The sequence below is a fragment of the Sardina pilchardus genome, chromosome 10 (genome assembly GCF_963854185.1).
Source record: "Sardina pilchardus chromosome 10, fSarPil1.1, whole genome shotgun sequence".
Taxonomy (NCBI): domain Eukaryota; kingdom Metazoa; phylum Chordata; class Actinopteri; order Clupeiformes; family Clupeidae; genus Sardina; species Sardina pilchardus.
The window spans coordinates 16,409,952-16,430,421 of record NC_085003.1 but is presented as its reverse complement, the minus strand read 5'-3'; the positions used below and the strand labels follow the sequence as shown (position 1 = coordinate 16,430,421).

General features: G+C 43.6%; 2 protein-coding genes across 2 annotated transcripts; both read right to left on the bottom strand.

The window, feature by feature from the left end:
• Positions 1-470: 470 nt before the first annotated feature.
• LOC134094755 (zinc-binding protein A33-like) lies at positions 471-5,465 on the bottom strand. The gene is made up of 6 exons (XM_062548392.1): positions 5,000-5,465; positions 3,941-4,036; positions 3,544-3,774; positions 3,407-3,429; positions 2,948-3,066; positions 471-2,576 (listed from the first exon to the last, which is right to left on the bottom strand). Exons 1-6 carry the CDS (start codon positions 5,399-5,401, stop codon positions 2,023-2,025), a joined length of 1,425 nt encoding a protein of 474 aa, XP_062404376.1. The 5' UTR covers positions 5,402-5,465; the 3' UTR covers positions 471-2,022.
• A 195-nt stretch (positions 5,466-5,660) lies between these two features.
• On the bottom strand, positions 5,661-20,165 carry rapsn (receptor-associated protein of the synapse, 43kD). The gene is made up of 9 exons (XM_062546658.1): positions 20,055-20,165; positions 17,784-18,187; positions 16,502-16,840; positions 15,245-15,403; positions 11,992-12,090; positions 11,076-11,198; positions 10,769-10,822; positions 9,074-9,273; positions 5,661-8,262 (listed from the first exon to the last, which is right to left on the bottom strand). Exons 2-9 carry the CDS (start codon positions 18,003-18,005, stop codon positions 8,190-8,192), a joined length of 1,269 nt encoding a protein of 422 aa, XP_062402642.1. The 5' UTR covers positions 18,006-18,187; positions 20,055-20,165; the 3' UTR covers positions 5,661-8,189.
• Between the last annotated feature and the right edge of the window lie 305 nt (positions 20,166-20,470).

Below are 20,470 nucleotides of genomic sequence, written 5' to 3'. Positions count from 1 at the left end.
TGTTCCTCAGGAGCATGTGCATGTGTGTGTTCAAGACTCATGGGGCAGAAGCGCAAAGTCTGAGCGAGCACAGGGTCTCATGTTTGAACTAAAGTTATCGTGTGTGTGTGTGTGTGTGTGTGTGTGTGTGTGTCAGGGCGGCCTCTAAGGGTCTGTCGGTGAGCCTGATGGAGCGGGTCATCCAGCTGTGTGTGTGTGTCTCCTATCCTGTTCAATTAAAGGCCTAAAAAGCACCAAAACATATTCAAACTTGTGCGCCATGTGGGAAACCCATGTTTGCACTTAGACTTTTGTTCATGGTATTAGTTATCAGCAAACGGCTTTCGCCTGTATTCGTTTTGAAATTAACTTTAGTTAGGCTTGAGATTAACCACTTTACTCATCTGAGATTTCGGTACACTTGTGTTTATGAGTCCCCAGGAAAAGCGCCAACCACGGATAATAATTTCCTTTTGTGGTTTGAATTATGAGTTGTGGCATTCTCTGCGTTCTTGTGGAGTAATGAAAATAACACAGTAGGAAGTTATTTACATGTTGGCACTTGGCGGTTTATATTTGATTAATATCTTCACACCAGTATCATATTACACCTTTGCATAATATAGTAATGTAGTAATAGCAGTAGTAGTCAAAAGTGGATTCACAGCTTTGAAAACCTCAGAGGCAAACGTCACTCTGGTATGAGGTGAAATCTTTCCAAGTCCAAACAAAGGAAGAGTTATGTAACAGAGTTTGGATTTGGGCCAACCGAAGTCCAAGACAACGTGTTCATCCACAGTCCTTTGTCAGTAAAGCAGGTTTTAAGTCTCCAGGGAGCGTCATTTCAAGTGCTAAAACTGTCAGACAGTCAGTATGTCACCACACAGAAGTCTGTAGAGGGCAGAGGTGTGTTTTTATTACACTTTTGGCTGCAGCATAGTACCTTCACTTGCATCTCTAAACTGAGCGAAGTCACGCTAAAGATCGTCCCTCTGCCACAGCAGCACCACACCACGCTGTGTCTACCCCCCAAGTGTGCTGCAAGGTGCTGAAGACATTATTCTGTAGAGAAGGATTACAGTCTTTCAAGGAGGCAGATTTATAAAAGAGTTCAGAATGTAGCACGGTGCCAGTGAATTATACTGAAGTCTTCATGGGGCAGGTTTTAAAGGGCATACTGTATGTGTAGGATTCTGCTTGATTCAAGTTGTCTTGACCGTACCATCATTACACTTGTGATGGATGCCACTTCCACTGGCGTGTGCTGTATTTAGTACGGCACCATGAGATACAAAATGGTATTAAAATATGTGTATTAAAATAAGACAAAAAATACAGATAGCAGTTTAAAGGAGGCTGGAGCTATGCAACTGTCAGAGCAGGATTGAAGTCTTAAAGATATAGGAATTCCCCCCTTTTTTTGTTTCGTCAGCCATTTAGTGCTAAGAGAGTGCCAAATTTGTGTACAACCATTAAAATGAGGCGATGCTCCTACCCATGAGAACAACTTTACATGTTCCAGGCATGCATCGGCAACATCAGAGACTTTCTTACTGTGCATCACTGGCAACAAAATGAGTTTGAAACAGAGACAAAAAAAACTGTTTAAAGGTGACATAGAATGGAAATAATGTTTTTCTTGGTTTTCATGAATTATGAGAGGTTATGCATAAACAAAGAGCTATCATGAACATGAGGCATGGTTGTGCCCTCCTTCATATGAACATCTTGAACTTAGAAATAGACACAAAAAAATGGGCAAATTAGAAAAGAGTCTGCTTGTGATGTCAGACATCGCAAAGCCATTGAAGTTCAATTGGGGTTGGCAAAGAGGGCACCATTTAGTCAAACAGACCATTTCAATACCCAGCCTAAATATATGGTTTTAATTAGTCTTGTAAAATTGCAATTGAGTTTATTTTTTTTAAATCAAAGTTGAATATACTATTTTAACATCAGAGAACACCGTGTAATACTCAATTCATCCATTCTATGTCCTCTTTAAGATAAAAGAGGTACATCATGTTGCTGTAAAGGGGGCGGTCAGTAGAGCAGGATCGAATTCTTAAGGGGGCAGATTTTAAGTGGGCTCGGGCTGCTATTGCCCTCTTCATACATACCCGGCGAAAAGAACGCAAAAACCCTCTCTGTGAATTTGTCTCTGAACGTGTACATAATCGAAGAGTCTGTGGCGTTGAGGAAGGTCACTTTGCCTTTGTCGTAGTCCAGCTCCACCGTGATCCGCTCTGGCTTCGAGCGCACGACCAGACGAGTGCGGGGGGACGTCTGTGCCCAGTAGGTGTAGCTGTTGCACAATCCGATTACCCAGAATCCCTCAGCCGGGTTCAGAAACACCGTGTCCTTCCTGTTGACGGACTCGCGGGCGACCCCTATGTACCACTCGGTGCCCTCACCCACGTCCACGTCCCAGGAGTGCTTCCCTGACGTGAAGCCCGCAACACTGAGCACTGCCATGCGGCTGCTGCAGCGCTCGTGGTTGCTAGGCACCGGACACCTTTTCCCATAATGCACACTGGTGAACTCATCGGAAAGGACGAGGTTGGCCTGTGCTGTGTTGGGATCCAGGTAGAGAGGATCTAGAGGGAGAAGGGGAGTGGAGCCTATTATTATGGCACTACTGAAATCAACCATCAACTACTAGCATTGGAGCAAACTACAAAAAGGTGATTTGTAGGCAGATTGAAAAAGTTCAATCTGCCTACAATCATAAATCTCGCTAATGTTCTTAGCATACTGTACTGAACCGTACAACCCCTTCCTCAAACTATCTCTTTCACCTTCTTCGAGAGGTGGAACATTTTAAATACCCACCCCCCCTCCTCCCCACACACACACACACACACAAACACAAGCCAATCCGAAAACCATTCATGTGCAGACCATGGGGGCCTACAGGCACAGGGAACAGGACTGGCGGCATTCTAAAGCCCTGTGCAGTCTCACTCACAGTGATAAACCATGTCAGCCATCTTCTTCCACACGTCGTACTTCAGTGAGCTCACATGCTGTGTAGAGTCAATCAGAGCTTCGGTGAGCACCTCTGGCTCCTGCATGGTGAACCGCAGCCTGGAATACACATGGGAGAATGAGGGATGATCAACACACCAGTGAGAGCTGGAGAGCTGTCTTTTGTGGAGTTTATTTGTGTAGACATTAGATCATTCAGTTACAGTTTCAGAAAGACAGAATGGAGAGTGAAAGAACAATATGCAAGTTAAAACAGATATTCACAAAAACTGAATAAATATATTGATATAGCTGAGTGATACTAATTTGTAGTTGTCAGCACTATAGCATGAGTGTGGTGACATTTTAAAGAATGCATGAGCTGAGGTGTTTGTGTATGGTGGTAAACAGAAGGAGGCCAATCTATTTTTGAAAAGATTATGAATGTGATGATTCATACCTGCTTATTGTCTTCTTGTAGTCCTTCAGGGGAAGAAGAGGCACATCAGGATATAAACAAAGTCAATCCTGAACATTCATATATCTTTGTAATAGTATTTGACATACAGTATGTTATATTAACTTAAAATAACATACGTTTAGAAACCGGATGTCGCTGCTGTTTATGGTTTCATCAGCGTCTCTTATGATGGCGGACAGGTCATCCACCTGCTTAGAGATGTCCTCCAGCTTCGTCCTCACCCGCTCGGCCTTCCTCTCCTCCTCCTCTCTCAGCAGGGTCAGTCTAGCAGCCTCTTCCTCCCACAGGAAACTGTGCAGCTTCTGAAACTCCTCTTTAATCATCTGCTCTGTCTCATCCGCCTGTGTCTGCAGCAAAGCAGACGGAATCACCAGAATTCATCATTATCACACAGAAGTTGGTAATACAGTTGTGCAGAGATGTGTAGGCGTAGCTATCTTTGTATAGGACCTTGGGAGCGAGGACATACAGTACATGGGAACACAGTCATGAACATTATGCTGGATGTGCTACCTTAATGTAGATCTCTGTCTCCCTCCAGTTGTCTCGGACTCGTTCAAGGGTGCTGAGATGATTAGACAGTGAGGTGTACCTGGGAGAGATGCCAGCCTGAAGGAGAAGACAACACACTTTTTCATGGTTGAGATTGACATTTGGGGAAAAACAACCGATTTGAGACAACACACTTTTTCATGGTTGAGATCTGACAAAAAGTCTACAAAAACAGTCTAGCATTTTGCATTATGCATCATACATCATACACAATACACCATGCCTCTGCCACCTAGAAACACTCATCAGTATCATGACAGAGTAAAGCCGGCATATAGTGACCTCAGAGCCACTTTATGCATGAATGGGCAGAGAGACACAACAGTGCTCAGCCAGGCTTTACATCTTTTACCATGAGTACAGAAATGCTGTGCTACTATCTTATCTGAGCCAATCTAGGCTAAAGAAGAGAGGGACTATATTCAACTACCCAATTACCTGATATAGTTGATATATACTTGATATAGTGCTCAGTTCAAAACCCAGAATCCATGACTGTGTGGGGTGCACTGGTGCCTATGGCATGGACATGTTGCACATGATATCTGGCAAGGCACAATCAATTCTGAATGATGTAGGCCTACACAGGTTTTGAGCTACATATCATCCAGACAATTTTCAGGGAAGACCCCAAATATTTCAAGAAAACAATATTTCAAGAAACATTGCAAATACTGTCTAATTGAATACGTCATGGATTTAAAAAAATAATGTTTAACATGATTATAAAGTCCCTTTACGGTTAAGCCGGAATAGGACACCATTTAATTCTCAAAACTAGTAAATGATCTCCTCAGTTCCAAACATTTAGGCTACAGCATGTTGTTAAATGAAGAGGTGAAGCAACACAGTAAAAATGCCTCATGTCCCAACTTTTTTTGAGACATGTGTCGTCTTTGAACTATTCTCAGTTAAATATAGGGTTGACATATTTATAAATAATAGCATTCTTTTTTATTCCCATTTTACAAAACATTCGGGCTATAATTTCTGCCACAAAATCAAACTGCAGTATCTCACCTTTCGGTCTTTGGCTGCATCCGCGATGGTGCAGCACTCGTGGTTCCTGTGATCCTTTGACACCTGACAGACAGTACAGATTGGTAGTTCATCTCTCTGGCAGAAAAGCTTGTATCTCTCGTTGTGCGTGGCGCAGACCTCCTCCAGTTTCAAAGTGGCAGCGGCACTCTGCTCCACCTGGAACCTGTCCGCGGCGATCTTCAGCGCCAGGTTGATAGGCGGCCGATGCGTGATCTCCAGCCGGCGACAGATGGGGCACTCGCGCGCGCCCTTTCGCTCCCAGAAGTCCTGCAGGCACACCTTACAGCAGCTGTGTCCGCACTGGAGGGTCACTGGGTATTTGAACACCTCACCGCACAGAGGGCACTCTACGGCCACCCTAGCCACAAGAAGAGCCTCCATTTACGCTCTTCTCGATTTTCGCTATCCCGCTCTAGTGAAACTGGCACCTGTGTGTTTGTGTGGATTCCTTGTGTCCTTCTGACAAGGACCTGCAGAACAAGAGGAACGTGATCTACAGTTAGTGATGTCATTACTTCCTCATACTTGTCTCATCCTTGCTCAAAGCCTTAAAAGTCACAGTCATAATGCATAATGAAAACAAAACAAAAAACAAACAACAAAAACGAAATGAAAAATAGACCATTACAAATGATGACTTTGAATATTTTATTTATTCTAGAAAAAAGATTATGTACAAAGATTGTTTCTATTCCCCAGCCAATGGCCCTTGGCAGATCCAGATTATTGTGGCACACTATATAAACTACTCAGAGAGTAGGGAGATGGCAAAGAGGTAGCTTTAACCAGTTAGTAGCTAGTGTAATAAACATAGCATAATATAACACATATTACAGTGAAAGGATTAATATAAACTGATGAGTTTAATTATTAGAATGAATACAACTGGTTTGTAAAATAGGCTAAGGGGAACAATGTGAATACACTGCAGGGAGGAAAAAAAGTCACCTTGTTCTTTTCCCCAGTCTGTTTGCGGTGTGTACATTTTATGTGCATTTTGTTTTACTGCATTAGAAAGCAACTGGGTTACTTGCAGTTACAAGGCAATATATAAATGTTTTAACCCATGAAAAGAGCGTGTGAGAGAGAGAGAGGGGGGGGGGGAATACATAAAGAAAGGTCTAGCTGCATCAAAACATCTCCTTATCGTAATACACATTCACAAACAGACATTCTGGAGCAATGATGCATTCATATAGTATTACACCTTGGGATTTCCCCCAAGGTGGATTAATGCAAATTATTAGTAACGTTTAATTCACCATTTCTCTTTAGAAAGGCTGCACATGACAAATGTTATAGTGATTTGCCACTAAATCTTTCGTCTTCAAAATGTCAACTTCAACTTTTTTTGTTGAAGGTACTTCTACACTAATGTGGCATGTATGTGATATTTGTGCCAATGCACAATTAAACTGTGTTCATTGGCAACATAATGACATAATCATCACTAAAATAGTTTTTCATACATTCCACTTTTACTCCAAACATTGGATTCTGTCGTTATGACTATACCATTGTCAAAGACTTTTTTCCAACATAATAAATGCTATGTAAAATTATTGGCATTTTTTATAGCCTAAGTCAACCACCCAAATATCTCAATCAGTACAAATAATAGCCTTATATGTGGATAGGAAAAATGTATATCTTGTCAATTCAAATAATTGGTCAGATTAAAGACTAGACCTGTCACACACAAATCATTCATTAGATTATTACAATACCATTTGATGAGTGAATACATGTAGTACTTACTGGCTTTAACATGCAGTCTATATGTTACTCCAGTTTTATTTCCATATATGCAAGACAGATTACAAAGACGTATTGGGAGGCATGCTACCCGTTAGCTAGCTATGTAACGACCCCATAACCATTAGGATTATTCATTGAACTGAACAAAATGAGATGGTAACCCTAATCTTTGGTCTTAGAACAGGGGAAATAGAACTTCAGCTTAATGTTGCCAAGGTCCCAGAATCGACCCCTGGGAACTTTAATGGATTTGTGGTTTAACAAACAGCTCTGGAGAAAATTAAGAGACCACTGCACATTTTTCTGATGTCATCCTGTTGCTGAGTGACATGAGTTGACATTTAAAATTAAGGGACCATTGCAAATTTGAATATGAACGTCGACTCATTCGAATTTCACTCATTCGAATTTTCTCCTGGGCTGTATATATCTAGGCAAAAGGCTTCTTGTTTCAGCCAGTTGTAGCTGATGTAGTAACAGTACCTTTCCGCTTTCTACAACAGAAAAGGGGCAAAGGAAAACTGTAATTTTGGTATACATTAATATTACATATTACGCCTAAATAAAGTAATAGTATATTTCTGTAACAAATAAAATAATAAAATGATAAAAATTATAAAGTGTGTACTGTGTAGCATAATAACTATTACAGTTGGGTGAAAGACAAGTTAGCAATGAACTAAACTTAATTAAATGAAGACATGTCACATTAAAATATTATAATATGAGGGGTATTGGCACAGAGAATGGTAAACATGGTCAGTATGTGGTTACAGAGGGCTCCTCTTAGCCAAATGTGGCCTACCCCATGATAAAGAATGCTATCGTAAGTTTGAACTGAGTACAGCTGATGGTTCGTATTCCCATATTGTACAAGTCACATGAGCTTTGTATAGTCCTTGCACTTCAGCCATAAACCAGCTGAGAACATCACTGTCAGCAGAAACAATCTTTCACCAGCTGAGGCTCAGAAAAAACAAACAAAAGAAAAGCTCCACTGCAGGAAGAGTGAGAGTTTGGACAGTTGGGTTTACTGACGTCTGTTCCTTCAGCCAAGCCCTTCCATCTTCCACAGCAAGAACTCCCAACTTGAAAAGGGGTCCAATCTGCACACTCCCCCTGGGGACACCTGCTGGTACTCCAGGGGAGCTCACAGAGTTTTCAGCCGAGGGATGACTTGGAGCGATGTGGGGGTTTGTGTTTTTACTATCAAGTAAACAATGTTAGTTGAAGGAGTTCTAGTCTACAGCTACAGAACCTGCAGACGTTCTTGACTGTGGTGGCGTCAGTGAAGGAAAAGTATGACAGCATCCCTCTGTGACGTCTCTCCTGCAAGCTGATCTGGAGTCATTTCTGAAGAGAGGAAGTCCCTGTATGGCTCTTATTCCAAGAAAGGACTCCTGACGTGAGCTCAGACAAAGCCAGGTTTCATGGACGCACTACGGCACCGTGGGCAACCTTTAGTTCCGTTCGTCTGTAGACACCTAGAGAGAAAAAAGAAGACAAGACATGTTAGTCAGGGCTGTAATAATTTGATATCTGAACTTGATATGAGTCAGGAATTCTTATAAAGAGTGAACAGACCTGAGTTTTAAAAGCAAGTAAAAGGTACATTACAAACACACTTTGTAAAAGGAGAGCTGTGGCATCTCCGCCCAACAATAGATCCAGGTTGGTATCCTGAATCTGCTGTTGCAAGCCCCTTAAAAAAGAAATCCCCCAGCATAATATGATCTATCTATTCTATCCACTAAGAGTGATTGCAGTTACATTTACATTTACATTTATTACTTTAGCAGACACTGTGTCCAAAGTGATATACATATGTCAACTATATTACAAGAGATTGCATTGCCCCCAGAGCAACTTGGGGTTATGTGCCTTGCTCAAGGGCTCAACGGTGGAAGCCAGGAATTGAACCCACAACATTCAGGCTACAGCACGCTCACCCAGCTCCTTAAACACTACTCTACCACTACACAACCACCGCCTATAATGTAGTTCCTCTAGCCGCAGTTCCTACAACCATGTATAGGAATAAATGCTCTATTTATCTAGTACCGTAATTTCCTGACTATAAGCCGCGGCTTATACATTGATTTTGCAAAATTTCTTCAGCTATGAGGTTAATACAGGGGGGCAGTTAATATGGTGTTCATATGGTTTTGTTTCTTTTAACTTGCATAAAACACTGTCCTGCGGTTTATACACAATGCGGCTTATACTCAGGAAATGACTATAAGAGACCAAAGTGCCCAGCCCTCCTCCCTCCCCCCACTCAGCGCAGGCTCTCACTTGAGGTGGTAGACGTGAGAGCAGGGCAGGGCCTGCAGCTGCTGGTTCCTCTCTCCGATGGACTCTCCGCACATGCCGCAGTAGAGCTCCAGCTCCTCCACGTGCTGCAGGAACTTGACCACCTGTTCTCGCAGCTCGTCCTGCTGCTCGCGGCCCCGGTAGATCCCCTCGCGCAGAGAGTGCGTCTTCAACACGATCAGCTGCAACGGAGCGGAGAGAGTGCTTCAAATGGACCCATCAGGCAACAACGGCAACATGGACATGCAAACAACGCTATCAGTTGGGGTGGGTGAGAAGAGTGGTTAGCAAAACATCAACTTCAACGCCAACATGAACGTGAATGTAAAGTGCACTGCACTACATTGAAACTGTACAGCCACACACAGACATGTTTATGTTTAGTGACTCATGATCCGTTGATAATGGATCCCCTTTACGAAGAGAATGTGTGTTGAACATGTTCAGCTGTACAGCGAAAATAGTAGTCAATATCTAACCTCAGGCAACAACACTAAAATGAAAAAGTCAGAATGTAAACAGCATTACCGTGAAGCTTTTCAGCAGCTGCACACACATGTTGTATACAGTATGTGAATATGTTTAGTGATTTCAAAATCCTCTGATACTGGATCCCCTCATAAACAGAATGCGCCATCAGCATGGTCAACGGGTGAGATTTAATCATTATCGACATCATAGATGCCAATAAAAGTTGGCATCTACGTCCACATACCATAACATAACATAAATAATAGATTTCCAAAACTAGAGAAGATAACGTATAACGTATCATATAACTTAAAGACACAGTTATGGCCACAAATGTAATGAAGACATTCATTGTGATAGGATTCACAAAGCACACTTGACAGTTGGCAGCTACTATGTACAATGTTATCACAGCTGACTTTGGTGGGTTAAGAGGTCTACACAGCTGAACACATATCGAGCAGCATAAGCTGTTACAGAAGGATTTATTTTGTACCTAGCTGCTTGAATCTCATTTTGGTTGTAATCTCATACATTCAGACATGTAGAATCAGAATCAGCTTTATGGGCCAGGTTTGCGTAAACAAACAAGAAATTTGACTCCTATATAGTTTGAGGCCTATAATGCAGTAGTCCAACATATAACACTGGTCTGTAACGGCTACCCTACATGTTATCTAGATGTTCCTTATACACACCTAATTCCATTGAAGGCACCAGGACGGCTTTATCTGGATTTTTCACTTGTTTTGCACACCAGAGACCACCCCCATCAAGAGCTACTACTACATAACCTGCAGAACAACTGTCTGCACCGTAGTGTTTCCTCATATGTTCATACTGAATACAGAAATCTAATAACTTTATCCATGAGAATCTTAGATAAAGGTGTTTTGATGATGTTTTGGAAAATGGAACTCTGATAAAGGTCAGCTTTAACATGTCTAACCAGTTTCTGGTACATGAGGTAATTCACGATGACGTGACAGTGACGTCTACTGTGATAAAAGGTGAAAGATATCTTTCCAAAAACAGACAACTGGCATTGCAGCACTAACGCACAGCTTACAACAGCTAAGTGGTTCAGAGGTGTGACTTGCCAATGACCAATGAAAAAACACAACGTGACATCATGGCAACAAACAAAGCATGACAGACGAGCGGGCTCACAAGAAGAGAGATGTGTATCGAGGTGTCTAACAGTACCTTATTCCCCACTGATTCTGCCAGGTCCTCTGCTCTCTGCAATGAGTCCAGAGCCTGGAGAAAAAACATGGGAGAAAAATCAGCAAAATCTCTGCACTAGTTAAAATGAAAAAACATCTATCAGCTATTGGAAAGACAGAGAATCTGTATGCACAAAGAGTCCTGCACATCAAAACATTTTCGCGACTACTTTATTGATGATGTTTCGGACCCTTATTTTGATCCGATGAAGGGCTTATGACTGGAACATCATCAATGAAAAATAGTCAACTCTTCCATTCTTTCTTGAGGAAGAGGATGTGCTAACCTTGTCTAGTTCCTTCTGCAGTATCCAGCACTTGCCCACGTTCAGGTAGATGGTTGCCTGTCCCAGCCTGTTACCAATGTCGATCATGATGCACATAGAGGACTCGTATCTAGGAAATGCCCTCTGGAGGATAAAATCACCAAGAGCAAAACCATACAGTATTTACAAGTTAATAAACAGGAACGAAAGCTGTTGCATAGTTAGCTTCTCTTTCCTTTACCAATAATTTAAAGGAGGCATGCCATACTTTTCAATTGTTTTATAACCATCCCTGAGATGCTGTTGTAAAGGGGTTTTTTTAACTGAAGATATGCCTTGGATTCTTTGTCTTATGATGTTCTAGCATACTCTAAAAACCTTATAGGTAGATTTTGTGGATGTGCTTTTATTTTGATATTAAAAATATTCATAATTGGCTTCATTCTGATTGGACAACATCTTAAGGAGGCTCCAGGTGTATTGCTAGATTTCTGATTGCTATGGCTACATCGTATTGATTCAGATTGCTAAAGGCAGTTCTATGTTAACTGGGGAGGGATCATGATAAATGAGAGCTGTTTCTATGTAGGAACCGTGCCCTTTTCTAATTGGACCATGCTCTATGATAAATTCCTTTCTATACCTATTACAGGCTACAGGAAGAGAACAGTCCACTTTGAAAAGCCTGGGTTGTCCCTTACTCCTTTCATAGTTAAAGACTCCTTTCATAGTTAAAACTAACTAATACGACTAACAAGAAGGCCTAATAAACATTGAAAGAGTTGTATTATTTTAACAGACCTTTGTCCAGCAAGTGGTGTATTATAAATAACACAATTCTATACTACAGTATCCAATTCCAAAGGCCTCAGGCTCCTGAGGGACACCAGATGGCTGTCTGGCCACCTCGTACTATATGAGCAAGAGCAGCACTTACGTCCGCGTCATTTCTGCAGCGGTGGACGTCTGCAAAGTTCAACAAGCACAAAGCCTGTAGTGGTCGATCCTCATGCTGAAGGGCAATCTTCATCGACTCCTGTGGGGGAAATAATGTGTTCATTTCTTTTATGCTTTCACAGCACAGACTCAAAGATTTTCTTAATCCACAAGAATTTTACATGTTTTAGAAAAGGGTTTCATCAACGAGCCGCTAACGGCTCAAAAAAATGCTGTGCGCGTGTCTGTATGTGCTAGAGCAGCTAGAACATCGGCTAGAATAGATAGATCATGTTTGCTACCTATTATGGCATTTCTAAAAATTCCCCAACACTGCTTGTACAACAAATGCCACACTGTGCCTGTGACTGAGGCATAGAAAATGTGTTAATCCCTCTTGTCACATGGTCGTGAAAATGGAATGCTTCACCATGTTCTCAATGGAGCCACATCCACACATCACACTTAAAACATGTAGCCTGCACACCTCGTCACTCACACACACATGAACACAAATTCACTCACGAACACTCAATAGTCACTTACACATATGTACTATACACAAAGATGCTACCACAGACACACATGGAACACACTCAGTGGAAACAAACGAACACATACACACATGCATGGACACACACAGGCTTATTATATACACACTGACCCACGGATCACTACCACCAACACTCACGCGCACGCATGTGAACACACACACACACACACACACACACACACACACACACACACACACACACACACACACACACACACACACACACACACACACACACCAATGCCATGACTTCAATGTATATTTCCTGCTGCATTATTAGAAGAGGTTTAGGACTAAGCCACCGGTTTCATTATCGCCTCTGTGGTCCAGCTCCTCAGTAGGAGGCCCTGACTGCCCGCAGGCATATTTATATCACAGGCTGTGGAGCAGGGGGGTGTGGGTAGCAGCAGGGGCACCACAAGCCAACACCATCATCGACCCCAACCACACCAACAGCACAGGCACACACCACCACATCACAGGCTCACAAACAGTAGAACCGCTAACACCAATACCGCTAACACCAAAGGCCCACAAACACCAATACCGCTAACACCAAAGGCCCACAAACACCAGCACCGCTAACACCAAAGGCCTACAAACACCAGCACCATGAATACCAGTAGCACTAACACCACAGGCCTACAAACACCAGCACCGCTAACACCACAGGCCTACAAACACCAGCACTACGAATACCAGCACCGCTAGCCACAGGCTTACAAACACAAGCACCGCTAACGCCACGGTCCTACAAACACCAGCACCGCTAACACCAAGGGCCCACAAACACCAGAACCAATATCATTAGCATTGCTAGTGCCACAGGCCCAAAAACACCAGAACCGATAACAACAGCATTGCTAATGCCAGAGCCAGAATGCCACTAACACCAGCCCCACTAACGCCACAGGCCAACAAACATCAGTGAGACAGCAGTGCCAGAAACACATGGCCCCCTAAAAACAGCACTACTAACTCTAACCGCAGTGACACCTTCAACAGCCCACTGAGACCAGTTAGCACCCCTGACACTAGCGGCACAAAAAACAGTGCAAATAACAGAAGCCACACTGACACATGCAGCATAAGTAACATCAGTGCCACTACATGTAACACTAGCGCCACGGATATCAGCCCCACCAACACTAACTGTTGACACCAGTACCAATAACACCAACACCACTGACACCAGCCCTTCCATCGTCAGTTCCACTAATACCAACACCAGTAACACCAGCATCATTAACACAAATGCCTCTACAGGAACACCAGATACACTGACACTAAAGCCGCTAACACCAGCAGCACTAAAACCAGCTCCACTGACAGCTGCACGTGTTAGTGGTTCCATTCAGTGGTCTTGGTCCCCCTCAAATCGACCAATCGCAGAGCAGAGGTCAAGGGGTCAAAGGGCAGGACGACGCCGAGGAGACAGTTATCGTGGCAACACTGAGAGGAATTACAGCGGATGGTATGCAGGTGATGCGGCTAGCATACTGGGAGAGTGGAATGGGGAGAGTTGACACACAGGGACCTGTGTGTGTGTGTGTGTGTGTGTGTGTGAGGCACACAGAGAGAGAACAGGCATTCCAACCTGCCTTGGTCATCATAGCCATTCACTCTGTGAAGTCTTTTAGTTCACTTGACATTGTAATATGTATTTCTGAGCAGACTGGAGCAAAACGACATTTTGAGTAATTCTGGAATATAGCTTTAACCTTGGAGGCCAGCTTGCTAGAGTTACTATGTCAAAGTAAATAGCTACTTTAAGCTACTGACAAGGCACAAAATATCATTACACTCCTATGATACTGTAGAGAGGGTTCCTGCAGACAAGCCAAAGTCATTTAAACTTTGTAGTGTACAGAAAATGAACTGACTGGTTGCTGCCATCTTGCTAAGAGAAGTCTGTACTACTGTAGTTTATTACCAAATGCAAAAATACCAAACACAAGCTATCGTAAGTGGGCCCAAAACGAGGAGATAATCGACTTGTACAGACTGTACGGCAAGAGTAATTTACTTTGACTAGTGCAGAGCCTGTAGATGTGCTATTTTTTGTTCGTATAACATGAAATTTGGCACTGCACACACCCGTGCCATTAGGATGACACCCACCAAATTTGAGAGCAGTCGAATGAGTTGTTAGAGAGTTATGCGTGGAACAGACAGACAGACAGAGTGACACACAGACAGACGTTCCTTGCATTTATAGATAGATAGATAGATAGATAGATAATAGATAGATAGATAGATAGATGTAGCAAAGCTACATGTAAGGTGTAAATGCATCATCAATACTGCTGCACCAATTAACGTTGTTCTGATCCCCAACACTCATTATCATCCAAAAATAGACGCTCTTAGACTGGAATTGTCCTTTAAATGACAATGGATTTCTATTCTGGGACAAAGTTTTCGGCCTATAATGATCTCCCTGATGGACCAAAACGCTCATTATCATTCTTATCCAATCATCTTCCAAGAACCAGACACAACAGCCAATGAGAAGGTCAAACAGCTTATTATCATTCTCATTCTCATCCAATCATTTACGAATATCCAGACACAACATCCAATCAACACACAAAGATCCCCTCCCTCTTTCTGGTCTGCTGTGCATTGTTCATCACAGGCCCCTTGAGAAAAACCCTACTTCAGCCACAAGATGAGGTCACACACTGACACTGTGCTTTACCTCGCAGCACTCCATGGCGTCGGGCAGGCGGTCCAGTTTCCGGTAGGCCACAGACATGTGGTACTGGCTCATGGCCCGGTACTTCAGACTCCAGCCCTTGCCATAGTCGTTCACCAGCTCTGCCGCTTTACAAGGAAAGAAGAGGGCCTTCTCGTAATCCTACAGGGAGACACAGAGAGAGATTATCTGTTTGTGTCTGTTAGATTCCATGCTCCAACTGTTTAATTTAAGAGATGGGGGGGGGGGGGGGGGCAAGACAGAGAGACTGAGAGAGAGAGAGACACACACAGAGAGAGAGAACAGACAAATCTCACAGCCATCTGCCATCCATAGATCAAGAGGGATTAACATAAATTGTATCCTTTTTTTAGTTTGAAACTTTTCTTTAGAGCCAAACATCCACAGCCACATACCACGAGAATGAAACCTAAGTGATTATTCAATGAACTCCGACTGGCATTCTACATGCATGACTCTGATACACCGAATAGCATGCAGATGATGTTATTCTACTTGCCTTTCCTCACATGTCAGTAGTAAAACTAGACAAGGACGGAGAGTATAGTCTATATTTCGTCATGGGCTTGTGTAACATATGAGAGCATTCTCGGCGTGCCGTCTCTGGTCAGACCAAACACACCGTCTCATCCACAGAGGCCGGGGGATTACTGTCTACAAATCTACAGTGTCAAGGTGAGTACAAAGGCCTATATCAGGACTAGTGCTGCTCCCTTTTCATTTTATTCTGACATGCTAACAATGTGTGCTAGCAATGATGCAAGTTGACCAGTTGATCTTGACACTGGATGAGAATATGAATATTAAATGCTTGTGAAGTGCTTTAATGTGTGTGTTTGTGAGTTTTATAATGTAAATAAATATGCACGTATGACACTGTATGGTACTGTATGACACGCATGACAAGTATGCACCAATCCACAAGGATTGTGTTGGCCAAAACAAGTTAAGTTAAGTTAAGGTTACTCAGTGGTGCTTCGATGATCAAGTAGGTAACGGTGAAAACTGCTTCATATGGAATCTGGAATCCTCAGACCAGGAACATCCAGCATCATTACATTCACATCATTACATTACATTCACGTTCAGGGTCTACCATAAATATGACAATAATTCTCTTTTTCTGCCAAGTTCTCTCTGTACTTTCAAACGGAACTCACTGCACATCTAGTTAATAAAAATTGTGAAAAGAATATCAGAGATAGCATTGATGAAACCCATCCCTCCCATCCGTCCTACCTTCAGAGCGACATAGAAGCTCCCCAGGCTGCAGCAGACCCGGCACTCCAGCATCTTGTCGTCGTTATTATGCGCGTACCGCAGGGCCTTCTCGTAGCTCTCCAGGGCCTTCTGGAAGCAGCTGAGGCCCAGGTAAGCGTTGCCCATGCTCAGACACACCTGCCCGTTGAGCTGCAGGCTCACCGTCGTGCCCTGCATGTTCAGGCAGGTCTTGCAGTAGGAGATGGTGTTCTGGTAGTCGCACAGCTTCTCGTTGCTGCGTGCCAAATTCAGGTACCCTTCCGTCAGGTAGTCGGGGTCCTCCATGTCTCTGGCCGTGTCGATCTGTGCCAGAGCATACTGAGAGAAGAAGTGTTGGGAGTTGTGTGAAAGAGAGTGTGAGAGTGCGTGTGCATGTAGTCTTTGGCTATCATTCAGTGAGCAATGGCCGTGATGAGAAAGAGTAGTGCCAAGTGTAATTTATGAGCCTTCATATCTGAAGCCAGCACTACCACTTGATGAATGGACATCCGAGAAAGAACTGTACTGAACTAAACAGAACTTTCAACTCTGGTTCTAACATAAATGACAAGCAACTTGTGTATCTTGCTGGTGTTCAGCAAGTATTGTGGCCATGCTAATTTGCTAATGAAGTCCTCAGCACACGGAAAGAGGAAAGGGTTTCAATGAGTAAGGAGGTTTGTGTCAACAGCACACTCAGTGGCACAGATCGGGTTGCATGAGGGTCCCCATGCCCCCTTTCCTACGGAAGCTACAAATTATATGTTCCTGAAGATTCAGTGCCCGGCTAACTCAGGGAATTTTGTATGGGTGTCCAAGGTTACTCTGTAGACTCAGCCAACCTATTTGTGTGTTATGTTGATTCATCACCATAAGCTTACTTTTCCAGGTGGTAGGTAAAACACAGTAACACAGAGCCTCTTACTATTCAAATAAACTCTGCTGACTGTCTGCAACGGTGTTAGAAAATCAAATAGTCTGATGGCTCTTCAGATGCCCAATGACATTATTTACCTTGTTGCTCTACAATAGTAACACCACAACAAAGAAAATAGACGTCACCTCCCCACGCCAAATCAGAGAGGACCAAATAAACCCCTAGAGTATGGATTACAGTACGTAGTTTATGCTTCCACGGCCAAGGATCATTCTACAAGCCTTCAGTAATTTGTGCACAGGGGCGACTCTATTGCATAATGCATCTAACCAGGGAAGATCTCCAGAGAAACCCACTTCACAATCAATCTGACTGGACTGATTTTTTAGCATGACAAGAGCCTACCTTTAGCATCTCCTTGTACATTCCAAACTCTGAGTGCGCGGTGATCAAACAGCCCAACACGCGAAACTTCCCTCCTGGGTCTGTGTTCTTCTCCAGCACTTTCTTCCACACTTCCAAGGCCTTCTCCCTCTGGTTGGACTGGTATAGTTTCAGACCTTTCTCAATCTGCTGCTTGGCTTGCTCCTGGCCCATGTCTACTAGCTGTCTGAGTAGGGCATGCATCTGCCTCGCCCCGTCCCGCTTCTCAGACCAATTACTACAGGGGGAGGCAGACGACTCCCGTGCCTGGCAGGCCCCTGTGGTGGTGCGAAGAGAACCGTGACGGAACCGGCGGTTCCTGTCCTCTCCTGACGTCTAATCAGAACACCATGCTCCCGCCAGCTTCCCACGGTAGGAATCCGTCTCTGTTAAGAGGCACAGGGTGAAACGCGGAGCGTTGTTGGAGGAATAAAGTCCCAAACGGAGGTGCTGGCAACGGTGTCCCAGAATATCTTCTCCCTCCACACCCCAGCGGGAGAGAATGCTGTGTGGCCCTGCCGCCAGGACCCCTCTCCCCCCCTCTCCCCCCCGCCCCCCTCACCCCCCTCCCTCCCCCCGTGCGGGCTCTGGCGCTGCCGCAGATGGCCTTGTCACTCTAGACCATGTGTCCCTGCTGGAATCTAAGCACGACCCTCTCAAAAGTCCCCAAGGTCACGACAGGAGCCTCCAGCCATCCAGCCTCCCCCTCAGTCCCCAAAAAACACCACCACTAATTCACCAGGTTTCGCCCGCACATGGGGGACAAAACGGCCTTTGAGAGACATCCTACAAAATGGAAGAAAAGTCCAGCGCAGACCTCCCATGTGGATGTGGGACACTTCAGAAACCTGTCTATAAATAGACAATAGGTATTTCACAACATTGAAGCGGAGCAAGGCGAACTCTCCTCGTGGAGGTTGTAAGTTCCTGTGGGTAGACCTTGTTAAGGCGCACATGTGTGACCCCCCCAAAGCCCCCACTCCCTTGCCCCCTCCCTCTGTGTCAGCAACTGGTGCCTAGAATAGTCCACAAAGTCTGGCATGTTACTGGACTTGAGTTACAGCACCACAGCGTCTTCAAGCACATCAATGGGATCGCATCATGGGCCTCACAAGTGTGCCTTTCTCTCTCTTTCCTCCTCTCTCTCTCTCTCTCTCTCTCTCTCCTTCTCTTCCTCCCTCCTTCTCTCCCTTCCTTGTCCCCTCTCGCCCTGCCTCAAGGATACAAATAGGCTCTTTTTACTGCCTTGCCATTCACAAGATAGGTTACCTTTCCAAAGATAAATCTCTGGGGTTGTAGGTCAACTCTTTGTCACAACACAATTCAGTGCAGTGTTGACACAAGGCATTCACTCAGAGCTCGTAAAAAGAATATACTATTTATGTTAAAAATTTCTCTAAATCCCTCAGAAATGTGCTCTCTCCTTTGAGCAGTTTTTCAATCTCGTAGACAGACCCGAGTATAAAAAAGGAAAGTTATGTATGTCTAATCTGATAATTGTTTGCATACATACTCCACTAACATAACAAAGATCACTGCTACCAATTTGTTAGTATGTGTTTGTTTTATTAATACTCACAAACAGCCCCAGATCTAAAACTGGAACATTAACCTAAGGTTCGACCAGTCTCCATTGTAATGTAATGTTCTACAGATGTCTATCCAGGGCAGTCTACCTTTCTTCTAGTAGCACTTCCTCTGTATTTGTATTGTAACTAACAAAAATAATTGTCCCCAAGTCACTAAGCACACCAGACAATGTAAGGTAGTGTGTGATTCAGACACCCCATCATCTCCAACTGGGGTTAACCGAAGGCATGCACCATATTGCTCCTCTCAGGGCCATTATACCTGTGAGGTTTAACCACCTATAGGAATATCACAGGGATGCAGAGTACATCTATAGTATGGATTGCCCTGAGGAAGACTCAGTAGAGTCGAAACGCGTAGGCTTATCCAATGCAATAAAGGATTTTTAACTTTTTTCACTACATCGGTGTGCCTCGGACTTTTGACTGCCTTAAACACAGCACAAAGTTTCTTTATACAAGACAGTCACAGTTTTTTCAATTACATCTATAGTATATCACAGGGATTACAGGCCTTGTGCACAGGCTAGTGACTAACATTTATCAGCTCACATGCCTATCAACATGTTTCACACTATTCACCAACCATGTAGGTTCATCCACGTCACCCAAAGAGAGTGAATGCACCAAATACAGACAGACTAATATTCAGAAGTACACTAACCTGAGGGTGCCGTGATGGTCGCTCATCTCCATTACCAGACTGCTGCCAGACACTGTGCTCTTCAAACTTCAAACCACTAGGGGGCAACGTAACAACCCCAGATGAAACAACCTGTAATCCACATAAATCATTAATGACATCAGGGGTGCATTTCAACTACTTGGTTTAGTGGAAAAACCTGGGTAATGTAACCCAAAAGAAATGGTAAACAACCCTAAAGAACCCTATAGTACCAAACGATATAAAAGGTACAGGGGTTTATCACTAGACCACATACTCGCAAGACTCACATACTTGGAACACTGCCTTGAAGAGTGCCTTCTATACCTTGACGGTGTCTCCTGGGAAACATGTAAACTGTAACTCTATGAAGTGGTGTTGTAAACCCAGCATGAGATCCAGTTTGGCAACAAACA

Coding starts and splice junctions, on each gene's coding strand:
- rapsn (XM_062546658.1), bottom strand. CDS start 18,005: ATGCATGCCCTACTCAGACAGCTAGTAGACATGGGCCAGGAGCAAGCC. Junction 11,199..11,991: donor GCTGCAGAAATGACGCGGAC/GTAAGTGCTGCT, acceptor TTTATCCTCCAG/AGGGCATTTCCTAGATACGA. Junction 9,274..10,768: donor CAGAATCAGTGGGGAATAAG/GTACTGTTAGAC, acceptor GCTCCGTTGCAG/CTGATCGTGTTGAAGACGCA.
- LOC134094755 (XM_062548392.1), bottom strand. CDS start 5,401: ATGGAGGCTCTTCTTGTGGCTAGGGTGGCCGTAGAGTGCCCTCTGTGC. Junction 3,067..3,406: donor TACAAGAAGACAATAAGCAG/GTATGAATCATC, acceptor TGTGTATTCCAG/GCTGCGGTTCACCATGCAGG. Junction 2,577..2,947: donor GGCTGACATGGTTTATCACT/GTGAGTGAGACT, acceptor TTCTCCCTCTAG/ATCCTCTCTACCTGGATCCC.